The 26,206-nt window shown below is 44.3% G+C and overlaps 1 protein-coding gene across 3 annotated transcripts in view; it reads left to right on the forward strand.

The window, feature by feature from the left end:
* Positions 1-26,206, forward strand: part of EDARADD (EDAR associated death domain) — a 63,870-nt gene that overhangs the window by 14,384 nt on the left and 23,280 nt on the right. For all 3 annotated transcript variants that reach the window (XM_029201187.1, XM_029201186.1, XM_029201188.1), the window contains exon 4: positions 5,713-5,771. In XM_029201187.1, the coding sequence (XP_029057020.1) occupies positions 5,713-5,771 (59 nt within the window). The remainder of the gene's footprint in view (positions 1-5,712; positions 5,772-26,206) is intronic.

Genomic DNA, 26,206 nt, shown 5'->3' on the forward strand with positions numbered 1-26,206 from the left:
TTCCCCCAGCACACATGGTACAATTTTAGGGGCAAATCATGAAAGGAGCAGTTTGGTCGTGTGGCCATCCCTGTATCAGCTGCTGTCGTCGGAGGATGGAGGGGTGACCAGGTCTGAGCCTTGAGGTTGGAGGGTGGGGGGCGGAGGGCATGAAGTCAGTTCTACTCAAACCACAGTAAAGAGGGTTCTGTTAGCAGACAAGGGGCAGGGGATGCTGTCAGACCCCAAAGCAAAAAAGAGCTTGCTTTTATGATCCACAGGCGAATGTCTCAGGCGTGGTGCAGACCATAAAGGCCTGAGCCTTTCCTAATTTCCCCTGGGGCAGCCTCCAAGGCTGTATCCAGTATGGAGGCTGAGCTGCCGCTTATCGCCCTGAAGTGTTTACCTTGTGCTCTGCTGACCAGCCAGAGAGGAGGGGTGGGGAACAATCAGATCTGAGCAGCTTCAGAGATGGCAGGGACACCCCGGCTTCCTGGAGAGGAAGGACTTCCCAGCACAGCCTGCTGTGGGGTTCCCCAGCAGCTCCTGTGGTGATGGGTATCACAGGGTCACTGGGTTGCAGGGTTGGGAGCTCCCTGGCAGGGCCCACCTGTGGTTAAGTCTGTAGTTCTGCCAAGTCCCCCTCCCTCATTCTCTACTCACCAGACTCTTCTTCCTGCTCTCTGAAATGGCATCATTAGAGTTTCATTCCTTTTGCCCCCTCTGCACGTCCCAGGAATGGCAGTGGTGTAGGGAAAAGAGGCTGAAGGCCAGGTTTGAGCCCAAATCCTGGCTGTACTAGGGGAGGCTTCTCCCAAGCACACTTTGCCCTGTCCCCTCTCCATGAATGACTTCTCAGTGTCCTGAATTCCCCAAGCTGTGATTGCCTAGTTCAGCAAGAAAGTGAAAGGTGCAAGCCAGGCCACCAGGACGAATTGGAGGCTGTGTTGGGCCGTGTTCCTTGGATTTTTAGGGTGCAGTGAAGAATTACCTGGGGAGCTAGTTTAAAATGCAGATTCTGGGCCCCGCTACTCCAAAATCATGATGTGGTGGGTCTGGGGTCAGGCCCAGAAACCGGTGTTTTTAATGCAAACCTGAGTGGGTGGGACACAGACCTCCCTTTGAGAGCCTGCCTAAGAAGCTTCAAGAATGTGGTGTGGGGGCTTCCCTGGTGGCGCAGTGGTTGAGAATCTGCCTGCCAATGCAGGGGACACGGGTTCGAGCCCTGGTCTGGGAAGATCCCACATGCCGCGGAGCAACTGGGCCCGTGAGCCACAGCTACTGAGCCTGCACGTCTGGAGCCTGTGCTCCGCAACAAGAGAGGCCGCGACAGTGAGAGGCCCGCGCACCGCGATGAAGAGTGACCCCCGCTTGCCACAACTAGAGAAGAAACGAAGACCCAACAGAGCCAAAAAATAAATAAATAAATAAATAAATTTATTAAAAAAAAAGGATGTGGCGTGTCACATGTAGCAGACATGTAAGAGACACACGAGCTGCAGCCAGACCGCCAGCTCTGAGAGGACTCAGCAGTTGACCTCATGGCTCAGGGTCCCAGTGTCCAGTCTGCAGTGCAGAGAGGACAGTATTACACCGACCTCCCAGGGTGCTTGTGAGAATTCAACGAAACGAGACTGGAACAGCACCTGACTCCCAACAAGCATCTGACAGGTGTGGAGGGAAATCTGGCAAAAGAATCGTGAGCCATCAGGGTAGAGGACTGTTGAAAGCTTTTGTAGCGGAGAGGCAAGAGTGGAACCACCGTTTTAGGTAGACTGGGCCGCAGCAGCTGTTCGAAGACCTTTTCTATCACTCTTGGACATGATTTTCTGTTTTAAGAGAAGAAGATTGTTGCTTAATAGCCTGATAATACAGTAACTGTACCGTTGGGTTTCTCCTAGAATTTGAGTTTTACAAAACCTTAATTAAAATTAATTAAAGTGGTGGTGAGTTGACAAGTAACTCCAGATCTTTCCTCTGTCCTTATTCATGAGGGGGGGAGGGGAAGTGTTATTAAGCACATAATTTCTTATCTCCAAGAAATACGTCGTCTTCCATGTAATATCCAACATTTGCATTTAATAACAATTTAATGTCTGCAGTATTTTTTTCAAGCATACCATAATGGAGCCAGTATCATCGTTAAATGCTTATGGTAATTTTCTCACTGAAGTTGTTTTTAGGGAAACAAAGCCCATATATAATTAGTGAAGAGACTAATTTACAGCTTAAAAGTAAATGTAGGCTTCCCTGGTGGCACAGTGGTTAAGAATCCACCTGCCAGTGCAGGGGACACGGGTTGGAGCCCTAGTCCGGGAAGATCCCATATGCTGCTGAGCAACTAAGCCCGTGTGCCACAACTACTGAGCCTGCGCTCTAGAGCCCGCGAACCACAACTACTGAGCCTGCGCTCTAGAGCCCATGCTCCGCAACAAGAGAAACCACCGCAATGAGAAGCCCGTGCACTGCAACGGAGAGTAGACCCCGCTCGCCGCAACTAGAGAAAGCCCGCATGCTGCAACGGAGAGTAGACCCCGCTCGCCGCAACTAGAGAAAGCCCGCATGCAGCAACGAAGACCCATCGCAGCCAAAAATAAAAATAGATAAATAAATTTATTTTTTAAAAAAGTAAATGTAATCTAATTATATTAAGACCAATTCAGACTCTGACACTTAAGTGAATTCTAGGGGGGCTACTATATTTAATAGGGGAGTCATTTGTAATTAGCTTGAACCATTTCCATATGATTTTAAAAGTCCTCAAAATGTATTTTCTTAAGAAAATTAGCATGTTTCACACTGTCTTCATTATAATTCTAGTGTACTCCTACTTTTCCCCTGGACAGTACAACATAGTCCCTTAACACAGTCCACACTAGAGTGGCTCTCAATAATGTGCTTTTACCATAAATCAACTGTGGGACTCTAGTGTGATTTCAATGATCAGCATGTTTTTGAGGTGAAACGTGTTATTATACCTGTTTTCTTGGCGGGAACAAATGTGTAGCTTCTGCCTCCCCTGATTTTAGAGATTTCGGGAGGTTCATTCTGTCAGGCTTCTGTTATGATAGGTGCTCTGTGAGGATCTGTAGGCACCAAATTCAGGACTAATTTAAGATTGGGGTTTATCTTATATCACAGAATTCCTGTATCTCATAGAAACTGCTGGCTTGAGGGTTCTGAAGGGAATGTGACTCTTCATATTTTGAGAGAAAAATGTATTTGGAAAAATAATTCTGATTTTTGAGGCACTATTCCTAGTGAGGGGAAATTGCACATAACTACATCATAAAGCAATCAAGATTTTACCATCTTCATCTTCTCTAGCATTACTGCCCTTCCATTGTTCAAAAAATTTAAATAGCGGATGTAAAGTTAAAGAGAAGTAGACTGATTTTATTGTTAATTATTTTGAGAAATTTGAACTTAAGCATGGATGATATTTGGAATAATTCGTTAACTAAATGTAGAAGTAGTAGTTCAGTTTGAAAAAGGAGAAAATAAACAAGTACTCAGGAGATCACCAAAATAATTCCTAAGTAAAAATGTCTGCCTGAAAACTAGCAGGCCAATGTGTTGTATTTTAGACGATTTCTCATCTTGCCAGTTGACCGACAGTATCTTGCTGATAGGTTTCCTTGTTGTAACATGAAACTAAAAGCCCCTCCTTCCCACACGATTTACCGTGACCTGGTCCCGCTCATTCCACAAGTTCACTGCCTTCCACCCAGCCATGACGGAGAGTCCTGACAGTCTCCTGTTTTAGCAAACCAACCCCTCCCCCAGTTATGACACACATACAAAGGTGGCCATTCTTTTTTTTTTTTTTTTTTTTTTTTTTTTGCGGTACGCGGGCCTCTCACTGTTGTGGCCTCTCCCGCTGCGGAGCACAGGCTACGGATGTGCAGGCTCAGTGGCCATGGCTCACTGGCCCAGCCGCTCCGCAGCATGTAGGAGGATCTTCCCGGACCGGGGCACGAACCCATGTCCCCTGCATCAGCAGGCGGACTCTCAACCACTGCGCCACCAGGGAAGCCCTGAAGGTGTTTTCTTTTATAGAGGGGAGGGAGAGGGGTGCAACCACAGGAGTGCTTGGGGGACCATGTAAGAAAAGTTGCTTTTTAATTTCAGGCTAACATTGCGTTGGGAAATAAAAAGCCCCACTTGTCCAGTAATGCTGGGTTAACAGTTATGACACTGGCCATTGTGAGAATTAGTATGACTGAAGTCACATGTCTGTGACTTTTTGCTGTGAAAAATTAGTGTGCATCCAAATTCTGTGGGGGTGCTTGTTAGGTGTCAGATTTCTGGGATCCCTGAGATTCCAATTCAGAAGGTCTGGAGTGGAGCCCAGGAATCTGCATTGTTAACAGGCAGCCCGGGTGATTCTGGTGCAAGAGAGCTGGGACTGTCTTGAGAAACGGAAGGCTAGGTAAGCTCTCTGCTGCTCCAGCTTAAAAAGATACCATGTGGAATCTTAATAAAAGACCGTGCTTTTAGTTTAAATTTTGCAGATAATGATGTTAAGGAGAAAATGGCCTTTAGTCAGAATTGTGTAGGCAGCAATAAATGTAGCCCCTTATATGAATAAATCTATCAGCCCAGCCTATAATAGCTCAATGAATGTTAAGGAATGTAAAAATCAATAGATGAATTAATCTGTCACTCAGTCCTAACTTTTGAACCTTGAATTAAATGATTCTCTATTAAGGGCTTTATTAACTCTAAGATTTTACATGCCACTAAACATTTCTTTCATAACATAATATATTACTGGCGATTTTCAAGGTTAGAGTGCGATGTTGAATCCTGTGGTTAAAGATTAAAATCTGATGGAACAAAATCAGTTTTTAATGCATTTGTACAATCTTCACCACAAGTTGGGGAACTGTGAAGTTAACACATATGTAAGACAACCTAAGGATGGAATTTCCTTCCCACCAGTTAATTCCGAAAGGTGTTAGACATTTCACATGCCTATCATGTTCCTTTGACTTTTCACTGGCAATCCCCACTTTAACCATAGAACTGAAATGGTTTCGGTTTGACTTTTAGGAGGGTGAGCTATCAAGACAAGTATAATCCCACTCTGCTCTCTGAGAGATTTAGTAAACTGTCAAACAGTGAACACCATGGAATCTGATGTAAGGTTATCAGAGGGGAACGTGCTTGGACTACCTCCTGTTAACCCTGTTGGTGAGGGAGGGATCCTGCCCTGGGGTTATGGGGATGGCCACACACAGGACACCTGACACTGGGCAGATGAGATTGACAGTAGCTTGTGAGTCACAGATATTCACAGCCTGGGGAGGGAGCGCTGCACCCCATGCAGGGTCGCATGGGGGTTGCACTTGGGAACAGAGTGAACAACTGGGGGCTGTGGGTGACAAGCGCTGTCCTGTCAAGAGGGTGTGTGACCCCTGGTTCCCAGGGAAGGATATGATGACTTGTCTGAATAATTCAGTGGCCTGGCAGGGAACTGAAACCCACTGCTCAGGGATAAGCAGGGACTGTGCCTGGTCCCCTTGGAAAGGAGCGTTGTTTAGCTGGCGGTCTTATCCACAGGAGCAGAGTGGAAAGGGGAACTTGCAGCTGGGCCATTCAGGGTCCTCCTGGTTTTACCAGATGTAAACAGCACATAATATTGAGTCTTAATTTTAGGCCTTACAACCACGGAGTATGTGCTTTCTTTATCAAGCTTGCATCTTTTTTTTTTTTTTTTTTAATCCCTAGCAGAGGAGCGTGATCCAATTAGTTTGAACTGCCCAACAAATTCTGATGTGCAACACCAGGTAAGAATAATTTCAGTTATATTTTCACCCTTAGGTACATGCTAATCCAACTAGAATTTATTTAGGAATTGTCTTCTAGAGCTTTAAAAATAAAGAACAGGATTTTTAGATAATAAGTTTGGAAATGATCTTTAAGCATCCCAGTAATGTAGCACATCTATACAACTTTTGTTACTTTTAGTAACTGAGGTAGCTTTAATCCATTTTTTGGAAATAAATATCCAGATGCCAAAAACCATCAGTGTTACTGAGTTAGAGAGTTGCTTTCTTTCGTGTGTAGTTGGTATGCTGTGGATAGGAACTTTTTAAAGAAGCCTCAACAAAACTGGGTAGTTTAAGAACATTTTTGTAATGTTTTATAAAACTTTTACTTTGTTCAGATATCAGATGTCAAATTTTAACATATTATTTTAATTGTCCTTTTCCAAAATACATCTATTGTTTTCTGATTATAAAAGAGTGTTATTTTAAACTTCAGATACAACAAAAATGTACCAAAAGGTTGAGAATCGCTTGTCACATTCCATTGTTCACCTTTTGAGGTACATCCTTCCAGAAGCTTCCTTGGGTCACCGTGTGCTTCAGTTACTATTTGTACTTTCCAGCCCATCTCTCTTCACTCACTCAAAGCTCATTAGCAGAACTGCACAATACCTCACATCTGTTAAACTATAGTTAGAACACTAAATGTCTCAAAAAGGATGTCTTGCCTGAAGATAGACTGGTTGGGTCCTGCCCTCTTTATAATATTGATACCAAGTTAATTTTTAGCAAGACAAATTTGAAGTTTTGTTTAGTCTTCCTTTTAAAACATCAGTCAGTAATCATTAATAGTGGTATTTTTGGATAATCAAATCACTTTTGTAGTAAAGCAGAGTTATACAATAGTTGATAAAACAAGCAATTTTAATCATAAACACGGTTCTCCTGAAAATCGTCAGTGGTGCTACTTTTTTTTTTTTTTTTTTTTTTGCGGTACGCTGGCCTCTCACTGTTGTGGCCTCTCCCGTTGCGGAGCACAGGCTCCGGATGCGCAGGCTCAGTGGCCATGGCTCACGGGCCCAGCCGCTCCGCGGCATGTGGGATCTTCCCAGATTGGGGCACGAACCCATGTCCCCTGCATTGGCAGACGGACTCTCAACCACTGCGCCACCAGGGAAGCCCAGTGGTGCTACTTTTAACTTTGATTTGGGGGTCTTCAGTTGCCCACTGAGAATATTATTTTCTTATTTATTAATCCTGATACTCAGCATTTTTCTTGGAATTACAGTCTAGTGTTGACTTTGACATTGACTGAATTTGAGCTATTTTAGTGAACCTAAAGTATAAACTTTTCCTTTCTTGCAATCCTTAATTTATTTAATAAAGTTTTGCTCCCCACATTTTTTTCAACACGATACAAACTCCTTTGAAGATACAAAAATGTTACGTTTGTTTAGTTTTAGTGATTTTCCAAAATCATTTAAGATTAGGTACAGAATATGCATTAGGACACTGTTCAGTATTTTTTCTGATTTCAGTGTTATAGTTCTGGCTTTATCAAGTAGACTGTCTTTAAAGATAAAAAAGATTTATCAGCTAAAGAAAGCGGGAAAAACCTATTTGAGATTTTTATTTAATTTCTGTTTTAAAACAGGGTGTCTTACATTCCTATAAAAAGTAGCACTGTACCTGCCTACTGCAGTTGGTTATTTCTTCGCATAATCTATAGGATTTGTTCTAACTGCTAGATATCCAGAAAGAGTCTTTGAAACCAACTTGGCAGTTAGAACAAAGAAAACTCACTAGGGGAGAAACGTTTAAAAAAACCAAAAACATCCCCACGCTTCATTTTCTATAGCTCAGACATTAAAAGCAAGTTGAAAATACATTCTTTAGAATATTAACATTTGCCGTTTCATTGATTTTTATAATTTAAAAACTAAAATCCACTTCACTTAAGACTTAATTTTAGCCACCTTTTTTGAATGATGCCACGGAAAAACATTGTGTTGTCCTGGCATCAAAATGGAAATCTGACATGTCATAAAATTTCATAAAGGACCCTTTACTTTTAGTAATTTAAAATCAGTACCCCATCTATTAGAGCTATCCTACTTCTACAGTTTGTTACAGCTGGTACTTGTCGAGCATATGTTCTGAGACCGGGTATTCTTGGACATGAAATATACCAGGGGGAGTTGGGGGAGGCAGACCCCAGGCAGAGCTTCCAGATCTGGAGAAGCAGTGTACACAGCTCTAGATTCTAAATGTGGATATGGTTCAGCTGTTTAAAATTTTTTCATGGTTCTTTTTTTAAAAATATTTATTTATATATTTATTTGGTTGCGCTGGGTCTTAGTTGTGGCAGGTGGGCTTCTTAGTTGTGGCTCATGGGTTCCTTAGTTGTGGCATGCGAATTCCTAGTTGCAGCATGCATGCGGGATCCAGCTCCCTAACCAGGGATCGAACCCGGGCCCCCTGCATTGGGAGCGAAGGGTCTCTTTCACCCTCACGGTTCTTTATGTTATAGAAAATGTTTCCCAGAACCTTTGTCAAACAATAAAATTTTAACTACTTTAACTACAGGCACACATGTATGGCAAATTATAGTAAAGCAAAATTTGTTCCAGTTTGTAGCCAAGGATCCATGCCAAGAGGAAACTGAGGTAGTAAGAAAAACAGTAAATATTAGGATGCTAATTTGGAGTTAGAAGTTATGAAAAAAATGACATTTTCTTCTATTTATACTGTTTTTTTGGTTTTACCAAACTGTAATTTTTTTTTAAGGTTTAAAATCCACATTAAGTTATTGGTATGATATGGTATTATTAGTGTGATACCAATTTATGGTGTTGGTAATAAGGGAAACTGGTATAGGGTGTACAGGAATGCTCTAAACTATCTTCTCAAATTTTCTGTAAATCTAAAACTATTTTGAAGTATATATATTTTTTAAAAACCACACTAAATGGAATTTAGAATCTAGAAAAACAAAAAAATTCATCCAAAATCGCACCACTCTAATACTCTATTTTTGTCATTTTGATGTATTCCCTTATACATTTTTTTATAAGGATAATTATAGAAACTGTTTGCAGACAATTTTATATCTTGCTTTTGTTGTATAATATTATCTCACAAACATTTCATCCAGTTTGCTACATGGCCTTACCATCCGTCTGAATGGCTGCATGATACTGTCACCTCTGATATTTATTGATAACAGAAATAGATTCAAGGATGTGTGTCTGAGGGCAGGGTGAGAGCGCTCCTGGTAGAAGGAATGCTGTAAGCAAAGGCTCTGAGAAGAGTCAGGGACAAATACTTTGCCTGGAGCTGAAGTATTGGGAGATTGTAGGCAGTGAGGCTGGAAGATCTGTTGGATCTGGGGTCCCAGAGCCTTGAATGCCAGAGAGAGGCAGATGGAAGGTATTGGTGGTTTTAAGGGATGGTCCCATGACTGTATCTGGGACCCTGGGAGACTGGAGAGAAGATGAGACCAGGTCTTAGGCCTGTGATTGGGAGAGGGATGCTACTAACAATATCAGTAGAGAATTCAGGAGGACGATAAGATTTGTGTGTTTTTAGGATTGAGAGTTGTTTGTTTGTGGGCTGTGGAAAAAGGAGATAATGGTCTATAGAGTTTGGGGTATGTGAGATGTGTGATAGGAAGGGCTGCATTGGGGGTTGATTTAGGATTCCTGCATCAGGAGGTTACACTTGAAGCCCAAGGGGAGGATGGGACTGTCGATGAGAGAGTCCTTATGCAAAAGCAGAGAGGAGAGCCCAGGATGGAGCCTTGAAGAACAATCTGGAGGCCAGAGGAAGAAAAGGAGCTCAGAGGCAGACAGAGGAGTGGCCAGAGAAGAACACTGTCAGTGGTCGAGGCATCTGTACTTTCCTTTGCAGCACTTTCCCAGTTTACAGTTACATGTTTGCTGATGGCGTCATTGTCTCTCCCCACGAGGGCAGGGACTGCTGTGTTTTTTGGCTTGTAAGTGTATCCTCCATCCCTAGCACATAGTAAAGTCTCAATAAATACATGTTGAGTAAAGAGAGAAAAAGGCCAGGATTGGGCATTGCTTCACGTGCCAAGGAAAGGGCCGTCAACATCATCCTGTGGTCAAGGGCGAGGCCTACAAAGACATCTTTGGATTTGTCCTTTCAGACGTTATTGGGACCTTTCAGGAAGGAACTCCATCATAGGGACAAAAACATAATTGCAAAAGGCTGAAGGAGTGAGTGGGTGATAAGAAAGTTTATGTAGTTCTGTCAAATTCATTAAGGTAGCAAGGAAAAAATAGTAAACTTTTATTTGAAGGTGTTGGAAGATACAGGAAAAGCTGCTTTTTTTAAGGTTGGGAAACAACAGATTTTAAAGGATAAGTTATCACCAGGAGTGGAGAGATTAAAAATTAAGAGGGAGAAGAAAGAGAAGTGGAATAATTAATGGGATTTGTTTTCCCTGTGGAAGGTAGAGAGGATTAATTTTCTTAGCAACTGTTTATTGATAACATCCTTAGCAATATCTTGTGGAGAAGACACAGCACATTGATTTCCCTCAAGAAATTTGTAATCTGGAAGGTGAGATATATGTGCCTCTATGTTAGATAAATAAAGTTATCAAAGGTACAGAGAGATGAGTTAGCATTTTAAAAGTAAGAACCTCAACTCTTTTTCAGAGGCAAGACTAGAAGAAGGGGAAAGATAGAAACTTCTTTTTTAGATGTAAAGGCAAGAAGTTGAGTTAGTTGATGTCAAATTTGAACTGTGCCTTGAATGATGACATTTGGATGGGGCAGGAAGGGAAGAAATCCATCGAAGTGGGATTGACTATACACACTACTATATTTAAAATAGATAATCAACAAGGACCTACTGTATAGTGCAGGGTACTCTGCTCAGTATTCTGTAATAACCTAAATGGGAAAAGAATTTGAAAAAGAATAGGTACATATATATGTATAACTGAATCACTTTGCTGTACACCTGAAACTAACACAACACTGTTAATCAACTATACTCCAATATAAAATAAAATTTTAAATAAATAAAAAGAAATCCAGCCAAGATATTAGGGGACTAAAGAGTTTGTTCTGTTCATACAGCAGGGAGGCCATAGGCCTTCGTGAACTAGGTGGTGGTATGACAGTGTTTGATAAATTGGAAATAGATTGCAAGTGGATAGATGATGACCCATCCATCCATCCATCCATCCATCCAGTATTTGAGTCCAAGAATGTCTCACCACTACTCTCCTAGGTGCTGGGGGAACAGTGATACACACTTAGAGCTTTCAGTGAAATTGGGCGTTTTTAAATCTCTGGCAAGGAAAGCTGAGTTGGAATGTTTAAGCTAAGAGATTCTCCCTTAGGTTCTCAGAGAGTCTCAGCACAGAAACAGAGGGAAAAGACAGAGAGAAGACATTTACTGAGGTCATTCAACAGGTAAGCAAGCTTCTTTGATCAGAGAAAGGCTTGTTTCTCCCACCCCAGCATACCTGTCCCCCGACAGTCAGCGTTTTCTCTAACTGCCTCCGAGGGAGGTGCTGCTCTAGAGGAATCTTGAGGGCCACGTTGGAAGTACAGGCTTCATCTTCCAGGCCCTGGGAAATGATGGGATAAAAAGAGAGTCTTAGAAAGGTTATCCTTGTAGTGGCTCGTCAAGGGCATGGGTAGGAAGAAAGACTGAGGCCAGGAGACCCCAAGTGGCTGTTATAGGAAGCTCATCCCAGGGGCCCCAGTGCAGCCGTGGAAGGAAGAATGAAGAGCGGGGATTGTAATTCCAAGGGGTTAGTGTTCACTCGCTGTGACTGCTGTAACAAAGCACCACGCAGAGGGTGCCGTAAGCAACAGAAATGCATTGTTTCACAGCGTGGAGCCTGTGAGTCTGAAGTCAAGGTGTGGGCAGGGTTGGTTCCTCTCGAGGGCCGTGACGGAAAGATCTGTGCCATGTTACTCTCCTGGGTGTGTAGACGGCTGTCTGCTCCCTGTGTCTCTTCACATCATCTTCCCTCTGCATGTGCCTGTCTCTGTGCAAATTTCCCCTTTTTCTAAGGACTCCAGTCATATTGGTTTAGCGCCCACCCTCGTGGCCTCATTTAACTTGATCACCTTTGTAAAGAGCCTCTCTCCAAATACAGTCTCACTCTGAGGTACTGGGGGTTTGGACTCCAGTGTGCATCTTTGGAGGGACACCATTCAACCCCTAAAAATGCTTGGAAAAAAAAAGAAAAAGAAGAACCAAGACATAGCAACACATTTTGAGGGAGAGATGTCAGGGATTCAGTGTCTGACAGGACTTGGAACGAAGAGAAGGGAGGGTTGGAGATCTGCTTCAGAGAGTTCCAGCTGGTGGCCAGGTGCATAGGGGGGGCCACTGTCGAAAAATAAGAAAGTAGCTTATCTGGGCAGTGGGGAAAAAGTGAGTTCATCTTTTTTTTAAGCTCTTAAATGAAATGAACTCCATACAGTAGTTAAATCTCTCATCCAAGTTCAAAGCCTTTCTCTTCACCTCCAACTCAGGCCTGATCTGAAATGTTGAGGCCCGAAAGAGGGGCAGGTGACCTTGGTTCTCCTCCCCTTCCCCAGCAGGTGGGAATTCAACACTGCAATTACCTGATACAGGCAAAGCATTCCCAGCTGAATGTTCACAGCTGCCCCCAACAGCTAGCCCCAGTTCCTTCTCTCCCACGCCTACATCCTGCACCTCTTACCTTGGACAGGGTCCTTTCAAGATGGCGATGGCTCTAGTCCACTCGGCAGTGGCAAGCTCACCCCACTGTCCGACCGTCAGGAAAGCTCCAGCTGGCTTCTCTCTCCTCATACACACAGGGTAGTGTCTCCCAGTGGCAGAGGGTTTGGCGCTATGGGTATCTACATATCAACAAGCATCAGGCTAAGGAGTGACAGGCCGTCTCCCCTTCCGGCATGCACCCCCAACAAGAGGTGACCTTGAGGCCTCCTTCACTTGGCTTGGGGGGTGGAGCTGAGGGCTGCCCCTTCCTCCTTATGAGCAGAGGAAGGAAAGCAGCCCCCACTCTCACTTCTTCCACTGAGTCCTTCAGAGAAATCTCTTCTTCTTCTATAAGCTGAGGGTGGGGCTCATACCACTATTCTTGGCCCTTCTCAGCTGGTCCTTTGGGGTTTACCTGGGACCTCTCCGTGGGGTGTATGTATACCATTGTCCTGAGCTTGGGGCCCCAATTAAAACTCTTAAGACAGTGGGAAAACATCCCATCCCCTATCCTGTTATATTCTATGTCATAGAGTTACTTGAGTTTCCCAGTTATGGGACTTTGAGATTGTTTCAACTGTTTTACTGTCCTCAGTACTGCTATGGTGGATGTCCAAGTGTCCGTCCCCACCATATAAGGCTGTATATTTCCTTAGACTACATTTACATCTCCATTTCCAGGCTAGACCTAATAGGCCACACTGACAGTTTGTTCTTCCACTAAGCAAGCTGTAAGGACTCAAAGTTAATTCCTAGTCATAAATACGACCAAATTTTAAAAAACATGTTGTCTTATCTATCGAAAGCCTATCAACAGCTAATTGATGTCTTCGAAATTAAACAAGCCTTTTAAAGTTCCACATTATATTACCCAGCGTAAATGGCGGGCAGGGGACATACATCCAGTTTTAAACCACAGAAACTCCAAGCATGCTGGTCCGTTGATAGTATTATACAAAGTATAATATGATAGCCAAGACAGAAAAGTGGCTTTAACAACTGATGCTAAAGTAGCGGCCCAAGAGATTAATTTTGTATCTTATTTATTCACCAAAGAAACAGAAGTCTTTTATTTCCAAGGACACATATTTTGTATCTCAGGCGGGACTCTCCCCTCTAGCCTTGGCCCTTCACATACCCCCTGGGCTCTCACCTTCCTCCTAGCTCTCCCGCACACCCTCTGTTCTGACAGAGGCCGGAGCCCTGTCTATACTATACCTTATCTCCTGAGCTTGGTGCCTCCTGGTACTAAATCAGTGGGGAGGCTTGGCATTGCTAATCCTGACCATTTAGAAAGTGGGTTTGGGCCCAGATGCTCAAATTGACAACTTGGCATCTTTAGAGCTGAAGGGGACCATAGAAATCATGTTGTTTCACAGAGGGGACCTGAGCCAGTGGTTGAGAGGCTGAGTTGGGACCTGGGGCCTTGTCCATCATCCCTCCACCCCCATCCACCCCCTCATGCCTAGCATTTCTGAATCGGTAGCACTTGGTGTTACCAGTGGCTGCTGGGCCTCTTGCCTGGCCTAAATCTAGGGAGACAGGCTTTTCCACAGTTCTCAGTGCTGTCAGTCTGGCAGACTAGCCCTAGGATAAACACTCCTGGAACAAAATTGGTAAATGGAGGGGTTGCTCTTGTCTTTAAAGTGGACTGAGAGGTGGGTGGCAAAATCCCGTCCAACAGCCTCACTGCCTTGGCAGAGACCATCTGCAAACCCGAAGCAGGTACGTGTGTTTTAATAACAGGGAATGGACCCCACCAGCACTTGCCGTAGATGGTATCTTCTGAGTCAGCCCAGCAGGCCCCTACCCGCCCTTCTGGATATGCAGCAATCCTTTCAAGCTCCAACAAGATCTGTTTGATAGGCTGGCGAGTCCTTTCATTTGTTCTCTAGGGGAAAATCAGATTGTTCTGCTTTTAGGAAATACTTGGTCATTCCTTACTTCGCTCCTGATGTGAAGTTTAGAGATGGGGAACCAGATAAAACTAGAGAACTTTGCCCAGAACCTGCACTTGGTATTTTTAAAGTTTTTTTTTTTTTATTGACATATTTTCTCCTAGTTATTAATCAGATTTTCCTCCTTCTTTGTATGTTTATTAATTTTTTATTGCATGGCAAACGTTGTGAATTTTACATTATTGATCTGGATTTTATTAAGTTCCCTTATTTTATTTAATTTATTTTTTGGCTGTGCCATGCAGCTTGCAGGGTCTTAGCGCCCTGACCAGGGATCGAACCCGGGCCCCCTGCAATGGAAGTGCATTAGGACAGCCAGGGAATTTCCTTACACTTGGCATTTTTAACTCTGGTGAGAGGGACTCCCTTTAGCCTTGCAGTCACCATCTCCCAGTCCAAACAGGCTGCACTTTCTTTAAACAGGCTGTCAGAAGGTTGGTTCTTGAGATAGAGCTGTCTGGGCATTTAGAGGAGGGAGAAGGAATTTCAAGGGGTTGGTTTTGCTAGAATGGGAATCACCTGTTCGACTCTATGAATTTCAGTCTCTAATCTCTCTTGCCTTGTGCTCCTTTGTCTCCCTGCTCCCTTTGTGCTTCATTTATCTACCTTCCCGTCTGTCTACAGAGTTGACTATCTCTCCTCTAACACGGTGATGGAAGGTGCTACGTTAGAATCAATGAATAGATGCACTAACCATTAGAAAGTGAAAACTACGTGAATAATACCAGGTGAGCTTGACTAGGGTCTTTAAGAGCTGTGGATCTTTTCTTTCTGCCTTTGAATACCTTAGACAAGTTTGCCTAAAACAGATAATGATCTGATTCTATCTCCCATTTGGTGTTTAACTGCCTCACGTTGTGTCACCTTACTTTTTCTAGCCTACATTTATTTATTCCGGGCTGTATCTTCCAGTGACCTGCCTGTCTTCTCACTGTGCTCTGCCGTACATGGAACCGTCACATCTTATCCCTGGGGACAGTCCCTCCCACATCGGAGGCCTAACCCGGTCTGTTTTCTTTCTTCCTCCCCCTCACTCCCTCTGCCCATAGGTTTCATCAGGCATTTTGGTGATGCTCTTGCTGATTCTGGGTGGACCCTGCCTTGCCCAGCCCTAGGTTAGGTGGACTAGGACCTCCTTCTTTCTCTGTTTTTGATTCCTGGAGAAAACGATGAAACGCAAACTGCTCTTCCCACTACAAATTCATGCCACCCAACCACAGTCATCATTTCAGGACCTTGAGTCCCTTTTTTCTATAATGAACTTCCCAGAAATGAAATTTTATTTATTTTTTCTTTTTAACATCTTTATTGGAGTATAATTGCTTTACAATGGTGTGTTAGTTTCTGCTTTATAACAAAGTGAATCAGTTATACATATACATATATCCCCATATCCCCTCCCTCTTGCATCTCCCTCCCACCCTCCCTATCCCACCCCTCTAGGTGGTTGCAAAGCACTAAGCTGATTTCCCTGTGCTATGCGGCTGCTTCCCACTAGCTATCTATTTTACATTTGGTAGTGTATATATGTCCATGCCACTCTGTCACTTCGTCCCAGCTTACCCTTCCCCCTCCCGGTGTCCTCAAGTCCATTCTCTACGTCTGTGTCTTTATTCCTGTCCTGTCCCTAGGTTCTTCAGAACCTTTTTATTTTCTTTTTTTCCATTCCACATATGTGTGTTAGCATATGGTATTTGTTTTTCTCTTTGACTTACTTCACTCTGTATGACAGACTCTGGGTCCATCCACATCACTACAAATAACTCAATTTTGTTTCTTTTTATGGCTGAGTAATATTCCATTGTATATATGTGCCACATCTTCTTTATCCCTTCATCTGTCGATGGACACTCAGGTTGCTTCCGTGTTCTGGCAATTGTAAATAGTGCTGCAATGAACATTATGGTACATGAGTTTTTGTTTTGTTTTGTTTTTTGCGGTACGCGGGCCTCTCACTGTTGTGGCCTCCCCCGCTGCGGAGCACAGGCTCCGGACGCACAGGCTTAGTGGCCATGGCTCACGGGCCCAGCTTCTCCGTGGCATGTGGGATCTTCCCGGACCGGGCACGAACCCATGTCCCCTGCATCGGCACGCGGACTCTCAACCACTGCGCCACCAGGGAAGCCCCATGAGTCTTTTTGAATTATGGTTTTCTCAGGGTTTATGCCCAGTAGTGGGATTGCTGGGTCCTATGATAGTTCTATTTTTAGTTTTTTAAGGAACCTCCATACTGTTCTCCATAGTGGCTGTATCAATTTACATTCCCACCAACAGTGCCAGAGGGTTCCCTTTTCTCCACACTCTCACCAGCATTTATTGTTTCTAGATTTTCTGATGATGCCCATTCTAACTGGTGTGAGGTGATACCTCATTGTAGCTCTAATTTGCATTTCTGTAATGATTAGTGATGCTGAGCATCCTTTCATGTATTTGTTGGCAATCTGTATAGCTTCTTTGGAGAACTGTCTATTTAAGTCTTCTGCCCATTTTCAGATTGGGTTGTTTGTTTTTTTTTTTCAGTTAATTAATTAATTAATTTTTGTCTGTGTTGGGTCTTCATTGCTGCACAGGGCTTTCTCTAGTTGCAGCGAGCAGGGGCTACTCTTCGTTGTGGTGCATGGGCTTCTCAATGTTGTGGCTTCTCTTGTGGAGCAGGGCTCTGGGGTGTGCAGGCTTCAGTAGTTGTGGCGCACAGCTTAGTTGCTCTGTGGCATGTGGGATCTTCCCGGACCAGGGCTCAAACCCTTGTGTCCTGCATTGGCAGGTGGATTCTTAACCACTGCGCCACCAGGGAAGTCCTGTTTGAGTTTTTGATACTGAACTGCATGAGCTGCTTGTATATTTTGGAGATTAATCCTTTGTCTGTTGATCCGTTTGCAAATATTTTCTCCCATTCTGAGGGTTGTCTTTTCATCTTGTTTATGGTTTCCTTTGCTGTGCAAAAGTTTTTAAGTTTCATTAGGTCCCATTTGTTTATTTTTGTTTTTATTTCCATTTCTCTAGGAGGTGGGTCAAAAAGGATCTTGCTGTGATTTATATCATAGAGTGTTCTGCCTATGTTTTCCTCTAAGAGTTTGATAGTTTCTGGCCTTACATTTAGGTCTTTAATCCATTTTGAGTTTATTTTTGTGTATGGTGTTAGGGAGTGTTCTAATTTCATTCTTTTAGATGTATCTGTCCAGTTTTCCCAGCACCACTTATTGAAGAGGCTGTCTTTTCTCCATTGTATATTCTTGCCTCCTTTATCAAAGATAAGGTGACCATATGTGCGTGGGTTTATCTCTGGGCTTTCTATCCTGTTCCACTGATCTATCTTTCTGTTTTTGTGCCAGCACCATACTGTCTTGATGACTGTAGCTTTGTAGTATAGTCTGAAGTCAGGGAGCCTGATTCCTCCAGCCCTGTTTTTCTTTCTCAAGATTGCTTTGGCTATTTGGGGTCTTTTGTGTTTCCATACAAATTGTGAAATTTTTTGTTCTAGTTCTGTGAAAAATGCCATTGGTAGTTTGATAGGTATTGTGTTGAATCTGTAGATTGCTTTCCTGAAATGAAATTTTAAAAGAAAAATCATAGTACTCTAATTTGTTAGAGTCTATTCATGCCTGTGTCTTTGACTTGTTTCTACTTTGGGACCGAGTCAAAAGAAAATGTGGTAAGACAGGTACAAGCTAAAGGGCAAAAATGCCTGCTTCCTAGCACTTAGTAGTTATTTCCCTGAGAGCAGCATAAAGAGAAGTTTGTTTATTAATCATTAAATTGCACGGGTCCTTTACTTTATCTGCTCTAATTGACCTAACGGCTTTTATTCTCATTATTGTTCCGTGCCCTGTGGACTGTAATGCCTTTGAATTTCACAAGTGGGCTAGAATTTCACTTAAAAGTTCCTGTTGGTGTGGGTTTCAGGGTGTAGCTGCCCTTATACACGTTTGAGAGTATAAATTGATAACGACTTTCAGGAAATTATTTGGCAGCCATCTATTACCCATTGATCCAGTGGTCCCGCTATAAGGACTTGATCTCACAGACATCACAGCAGAGTGTGTTTGAAACAGAGGAGAGTTGTGGGTATCTTACATGCACATAGGTAGGAAGTGGTTGAATGAATTTTGGTACTTTGACATGTGTAATACTATTAAGCCATTGAAAAGAGGAGAGACCACTGACCTTAAAAGATACTCAGCATATATTGTTAAACAAATAAACCGAGTTGTAGACTAGTATGGTTTGGGGCTAAACAACATCTCTATATAGGTTGCGAGCGTGGCTGTCAGTAAGGACCGAGGAAGCATGAGCCCCAGGTTGTAACCTCTGGGGAGGGAGCTGGGATAAGAGATTAGGAGAAAAAGATTTTTGTATCTCTTGCTGCTTTTTTGAAAAACAGTATGATTTTGAGTACTTGTTATTTTGTGTGTGTGTTTGGTGTTTTCTTCAAAGAAAAGTGATGGGGCTTCCCTGGTGGCGCAGTGGTTGAGAGTCCACCTGCCGATGCAGGGGACAGGGGTTCGTGCCCCGGTCCCGGAAGATCCCACATGCCGCGGAGCGGCTGGGCCCGTGAGCCATGGCCGCTGAGCCTGCGCGTCCGGAGCCTGTGCTCCGCAACGGGAGAGGCCACAATAGTGAGAGGGCCGCGTACCGCAAAAGAAAAAGAAAAGAAAAGTGATGGACTAAATCATCCAGACATTTAGGTGGTATTTTGGCTCAGTAAACTTTTCATATTTTGGCCCTTGAAGCCAGGTGGTCTTTCTTCAGCTAGCACACAATTATGTAGCACAGGAAAATCAGAGACTGAAGAGTTCACGAATGCACTTCCTCATCTCGAACTTTCGATTGGTCTGTGCTCCAGCGTCGCTTGTATCCTCCGGCCCAGGATTTGTGAATGACAGAAACATAGGCAGAAACATAGGCCATAATCTCCTGTAAAATACTTTGTGATATTTCTGAACAATAACCAACTATACTTCACCCCCAAAGGGAAAACCCCTCCTTCTTTCATCTTTTTTTTTTTTTGCGGTACGCGGGCCTCTCACTGTTGTGGCCTCTCCCGTTGCGGAGCACAGGCTCCGGACGCGCAGGCTCAGTGGCCATGGCTCACGGGCCCAGCCGCTCTGCGGCATGTGGGATCCTCCCAGACCGGGGCACAAACCCGTGTCCCCTGCATCAGCAGGCAGATGCTCAACCACTGCGCCACCAGGGAAGCCCCCTCCTTCTTTCATCTTTGAAACCATAGCCAAGGTATGAAATTACACCTCAGCGTCCCCGCCTTGAATTCACAGGAACAGCCACTGCAGTCTTTGACCTTCACTTCAACTCCAGAAGTAGCAGGTCTCCCTTTTAATTGGATAGAAATCTCTCTGAAGAGAAGAAAGAACTAAATGTACACAAACCCACAGGTTTGCTCTCATCCTAGCAAAGCACCATAACGTTCATTTCAAATTCCTATTCTTCCAGATTTAGTTCTTTCATCCTCAGTGAAACTTGCCCTGTTTCTGAGGTCTCACTCGAGTTCCTGCCCACCTTTGTGCTCCCTTGGCACTCAGTCTGTGCCTTTTTCACACGTTATTCCTTGTGGTAACAGTGTTTATGTGCATGTTTTTGTCCCATTACTGGATCGTAACCTTGCAGTATCAGGGGTCTGCATTGTTGCCAACACTGAATAGGTGCTTGATGAATGTATCCTGACTGACACGCATTTCTAAAAGCCAGTTGCTGGAATACAGGCAGACCTTGTTTTATTGCTCTTGGCTTTATTGCGCTTCACAGATATTGTGTCTTTTACAAATTGGGGCAGCCCTGACTCCAGTAAGTCTATTAGCGTCCTTATTCCAACCACATTTGCTCACTTCGTGTCTCTGAGTCACATTTTGTAATTCTTGCAATATTTCAGACTTTTTCATTATTATCATGTGTGATGGTGATCTGGGAGCAGTGATCTTTGACGTTACTCCTGCAAAAAGATTATGACTCGCTGAAGTCTCAGATGATGGTTAGCATTTTTTAGCAGTAAAGTATTTTTAAATTAAGGTATGTAGATGGTTTTTTAGACAGAATGCAGTTGTACACTTAATACTACAGGGTGGTGTAGGCATAACTTTTATATGCACTGGGAAACCAAAAAATTCGTGTGACTTGCCTGATTGAGATATTCGCTTTATTGTGGTGGTCTGGAAATAAACCTGTAGTATCTCCAGGCTATGCCTGTATACTTTCAAATAAATAGATATGTCCAGTTTTCTATATGTATATTATACTTCAGTAAAAAATAAAAATGAAAGTAAACAGTTACTGCAATAGTAATGAATTTGCAGGAAAAGAATTGAGTATAGGGCTTCCCTGGAGGCACGGTGGTTAAGAATCCATCTGCCAATGCGGGGGACATGGGTTCGAGCCCTCGTCTGGGAAGTTCCCACATGCCATGGAGCAGCTGAGCCCATGCGCCACAACTACTGAGCCTGCACTCTAGAGCCCGTGATCCACAACTACTGAAGCCCACGTGCCTAGAGCCCGTGCTCCGCAACAAGAACAGCCACCACAATGAGAAGCCTGCGCACTGCAACGAAGAGTAACCCATGCTCGCCGCAACTAAAAGAAAGCCCACGTGCAGCAATGAAGCAGCCAAAAAACAAACAAAAAAAATGTTGAGTATAAATTGCTTAGAAAAACCCAACAGGAGACATAGTCTAGTCCTGATGTTTAGAAGTGGATAATCAGTAAACACATTCAGAAGAGTTACATGGATGTTGGGTCTGTCTTGGGAATTCATAGCATTGAAAGGTGCTTGAGTTGCACTGGCTGAGTGATGGGAGAAGACTTAGAACAGTCTAAATCCATGCTACATAAGCCCTGTTACTCTGGCACGCTCAGGCATTTAAAATCTTATTTTGAAAACCATTTACTAAAATATTTTCATAAAGGGGAGACATTAAGCTTTAGCATTGGTTGTTCTCCCAAAGCAGCTAGTTAAGTAATTCGGTGTTAAGTCATTTGCAAGGGAGGCCTTTCTTCTCAGGCTCTTTGTCTGTCGTGTAGGTTGCTGCCACCAGGTGGGCAGTGATAACTTTGGTCTTCATGGTGGTTTCCAACCTAGATTTAGGCTACAATCAGATTAACCAACCTGTTGAGTGCTTTCCCACTCAGTTATCCTCCCCTTAGTTTGCAAAATTATAAAGATGGGGCTCTTTATTAGTTAGCTAAGCATAGACATTTTTAAAATAAATTTATTTATTTTATTTTTGGCTGCGTTGGGTCTTCGTTGCTGTGCACGGGCTTTCTCTAGTATGCGACGAGCGGGGGCTACTTTTTGTTGCGGTGCGCGGGCTTCTCATTGTGGTGGCTTCTCTTGTTGCGGAGCACAGGCTCTAGGCGCATGGGCTTCAGTAGTTGTGGTGCACTGGCTCTGTAGTTGTGGCTCACGGGCTCTAGAGCACAGGCTCAGTAGTTGTGGCGCACGGGCTTAGTTGCTCCGCAGCATGTGGGATCTTCCTGGACCAGGGATCAAACCTGTGTCCCCTGCATTGGCAGGCGGATTCTTAACTGCTGCACCACCAGGGAAGTCCCTAAGCATAGACATTTAAAGATGAACTGAACAGTCCAGAAGAGCACGTTTCCCAGAAACCCAGTACCTGGCCCCATCATTCTGGTGCTGGTTAGTACCCTCCCCATCAGTCTGTCAGCATGTTCGGCCCATCAGTCCATCCCCCTGTGTGGACGGCACACGGGGTACGTTCATCTCTGAGTTGAGAGATTTTCCCCGAGTGTCTTCTTGGCCCTGGGGTTGCTACTGCTCGGAGCCTGGTGTGAAAACACCACGTATAAGTCTCCACGGGGGACTCTTGTTCAGCACCTGGTTCCTGCAGCTCCCTAAGCAGAAATGGGACCCGACGACCAGGTTATAAACTCACCAAAGTGCAAAATTAGTGTCACCTAGCCAACTTTCTACTCAAAGAATTCTCAGCAGAGGTTAACAAATTTGCCCAAATATAAGGTAACTCCCTCGTATTCACAATGGAAAGGTTTTACAAAATGGGGGTTTTCTTTAGCCTGCTTGGATACATAAACCATTGGCGTTCAACTTCGTGGTTACCTTCAGATTTCCTAAGGAGATTTTTAAAAGTTTGTATGTGGTAAAACAGTGGTCCCCAACCTTTTTGGCACCAGGGACCGATTCCTAACAGTCCGCAGACCAGTACCGGTCCGCGGCCTGGGGGTTGGGGACCCCTGTGGTAAGATACACATGCAGTATTTGCCATCTTGACCATTTTTAGGTATAGAGTTCAGAGGCATTAGGTACATTCACATTGTCGTGCAGCCTTCACCACCATCCATCTGCAGAACTTTGTCATCTTCCCAAACTGAAATTCTATCCCCATTAAACACTAACCCCCCATTCTCCCTTGCCCCACTCCCTGGTAATCATTATTTTACGTCCTGTCTCTGAATTTGACTCCTCTAGGTAACTCATATAAATGGAATCATATAGTATTTATATGTCTGTGACTGGTTTATTTCACTTAGCACAATGTCCTAAAGGTTCATTCTTATTGTAGCATGTGTCAGAATTTCCTTCCCTTTTAAGGGTGAATAGTATTCCACATTTTGTTAATCCATTCATCTACTGATGGACATTTAGGTTGTTTCCAAAAACCCAACAGATTGCACTTGAACTTCACTGAGAATTAAAACGAGTCCTCTGAACAGAAATCTCTGAACAGAAAAGCTTTGGAACAGGACCCAATAGGGCCTTGACGAGGACGATTTGAAGGGAAACCAAGAATGACCAAAAAGCAGCTGGGACCCAGCTGAGATCAGATTTGTGAGCTCATGAATGTGTGAGGCTTGTCATTTCTTTTTCCCCAGCAATACTCAGCATTTAGAGCAAGACTGGTGGAGTAGACTCATGCAGAGCTAAGGACTGGCAAGGCCCACAGCTGACGGACACATGTAGGGTGTTTTTAAACATAATACTGAGATGGTTGACAGTGACTAAGTGACAGGAACCAGGTGAGAAGGATGGATTGGGGGTGGAGGCACGCAACTGGTGACCAAGGAGATGAGGCCAGAGAGCAGGGTGGAAGGGAATGGGGGAGGGGTAAGGACAGCAGCTTGAAGAGCAGCATCCTCTGGGCTGGAGAACTCAGAGCCTGGGCTGTATTTAAGCCTTCTTTCCTCCCTCCCTCCCACTCACTTCCCTTCCCGCAGATCTTCTGTGTTATCTGTCTCAGACGCGTGTTAATCACTACGGGACAGCATGGACAAGACCCTTTGCCTCATAATGTAGAGTCTAGTGCAGAAGAGATACTGCAAACCTCCCCACCCAGTGTAACGAGCACCCTGGGGAGTGGCAGGTCCAGGATGCTGTGGGAGCACCCAGGAGGGCCCATCACTCAGACGGAGACTTTGGAGAAGCTTCCCAGAGCGGGTGATGTCTAAGCTGAGGCTTCAAAGACAGGAGAAAATGAGGCAGCTAGAAGCTGTGCATTGGCTTCCACCACTCTGCTAGAGCTGCTTTCACAAACCACTCTTCTCCTCACCAAACCGTATCTTCACATAGCCCTTGGAGCCCTGACCTTTTCTCTCCTCTCTGACCTCCCTCCTCTGCTTTCCTTTCTCATTCCCTCCCTCACCACCGAAATGTAGGCCGTTGGGTGCTCCTTGAGGTTGTGACCTCACTGCATGCCCTCCACGGCCTCTCTCTCCTCCTGTGACCATGTCAGCATCCGTGTCTCTGTCCCCTGCCCCGGCCTCTCCCAAGGACCAGAGACATCTTCAGCTCCTGCCGAGATCTTGTCTCATCCATCTCATCTTCCAAACTCGCTCTTCATCTCACCTCCGCTCACTTGCCCACGTCCTGGCTGTATCCCCGCCGTGGCTCTAGCTTTATCCCTTCCTCTCCCAGAGGAGTGGTTTGGGGACCTCATAATTCTTGCTTTGAGTCAGTCATGCTTCCCCCGCCCTCTATCAAATCGCCTGGCCGCCCCACTCTCCCTGGGCGCGTGTTCCCACTCTGAACCTCTACAGCTGCGAGGATGCCCTGCTTCTGGTGAGAGCCCTTCAGTGACTTCCATCGCCTGAGACTGGCTTTCAGGCCTCAGCCCATTTTTCTCACCTCATCTCCCTCTGTCACCCCCTCACTGCCTTTGCTTCAGACAAAACACCCTACAGGGGCCCCGTCTGTTTCCATTTCTTTTTGGGCTCACATGGACCTCCAGCTAAATGCCCTTTCCTCCCCGTCCCCACTCTCCAGACCCTCATCAAGGCTTGTCTCAGATGCCTCTGATTCGAAGAAAGCTCCTCTGGGTGTTTTTGTTGGAAGCAACCTCTGCCCTCTGACTTGATCTATTCCTCCCTATTGAAATGCACCATCTTCTGCCTTGTATCTTAGTTACTCGTGTGTGACTCTGTTTCCCCAGCATATCTGAGGGCAGGCCTTGACGTCAAGGGTTCAGGTCCTTTTATCTTTGTAGGTGGATTCCCCTGAAGGAGCTTGTACCTATTAGCTACTCAGAAAAGAGGTGATGAATGAGGTTTCAGTAGGACCCTAAAAACCACAAAAATCAGTCTTTTCTGATTTCACTCTTAGAAAACTAACCTAAAAAGTAGCATAACATAATAATCAGAGCAAGAATAGAGATCACAGATCTAAATTCTGTCCCCATCAACCTTCACAAGTAATTCTGAGTCATGTCCCTCGTCTACATCAGGGTGATGAGTCTGGCCAGACACTGATTTTGGTAACATTTTCTCCAGATGATGAGAAATCAAGTCAGATATGCCGTGTAATATGGTCTTTACTTAAAGGACAGTTCATGTTTTAGCAGGACCTCGTTAGTACCACAAAAATCTGTCAAGTGTTAACATTTGTGTGTCTCGACACTGAAGGTCCTGTTTTTGCTTCTTCCGCGCAAGTTTACAATTCAGTGAGCAGAACCGTGACTGTGTTGATGGGAGGGCGAGCCTGCCTGGTCCTGCTGGAGCCGCGCAGATGCTAAAAGGCAGGTCTCCACACGACTGGGTGAATAATGAATAGTGGCCTTAACATCTCGGAGCTTCTGGGTTTCGCCTTGCAGAAGTAAAAAATTGCAGAGAGGAATTTTTGTTCTTTTAGAAACTGCTCAAACTCTTACAAACTGTGTATACATATGGTGAGCCGTTTGCTTTTTGTACTAGTGAGGATAGTGGGAAGGAACAGGACTCCAACGAAAACAGTATTGAGATGAGTTAGGGGACAAAATCTAGCTGGTAAAACATAGGAATACTTCTTGTGTGAAAAAAAATAGGATTGTAATTAGACCAGTGTCTATGCACTGCCGAGACGTGGGCATTTATGAGCTCGGAGCAAGGAGAAGGGCTTCTTAGGAGGTTAAGAGGAAGAGACTGTTTAAAATGTTTGATAAACCAGGGAGTTAACACATCATTAAGGGTGAAACTTTCAGAGACCTGGGAATGTGGAGCATCTTAGCGATAAGCGAATCCATCAGCCACCTCAGTATACAAATAGGGGATCAGAAGCCAGTGCTGGTGAGTGATGTGCCTGAGGTTATGAGTGCAGGTGGACTTACACCCAGGGCTTTGACCCAACTTTTAGTGCTACTTCTGCAATACTAGGGATGGAGGGGGTACTGTTAGCTGCTGAGAGATTTTAGTTTTATAAAGATGGAGTTAACATAGACATATACTAGGGTCAGTCTCCTCTGCTGACTTCATTGAAAACACTTACACACACACACACACACACACACACACACACACACACACACACACACA

This window comes from Monodon monoceros, unplaced genomic scaffold (assembly GCF_005190385.1).
Source record: "Monodon monoceros isolate NGI ecotype Baffin Bay Population unplaced genomic scaffold, NGI_Narwhal_1 Super_Scaffold_4, whole genome shotgun sequence".
NCBI lineage: Eukaryota > Metazoa > Chordata > Mammalia > Artiodactyla > Monodontidae > Monodon > Monodon monoceros.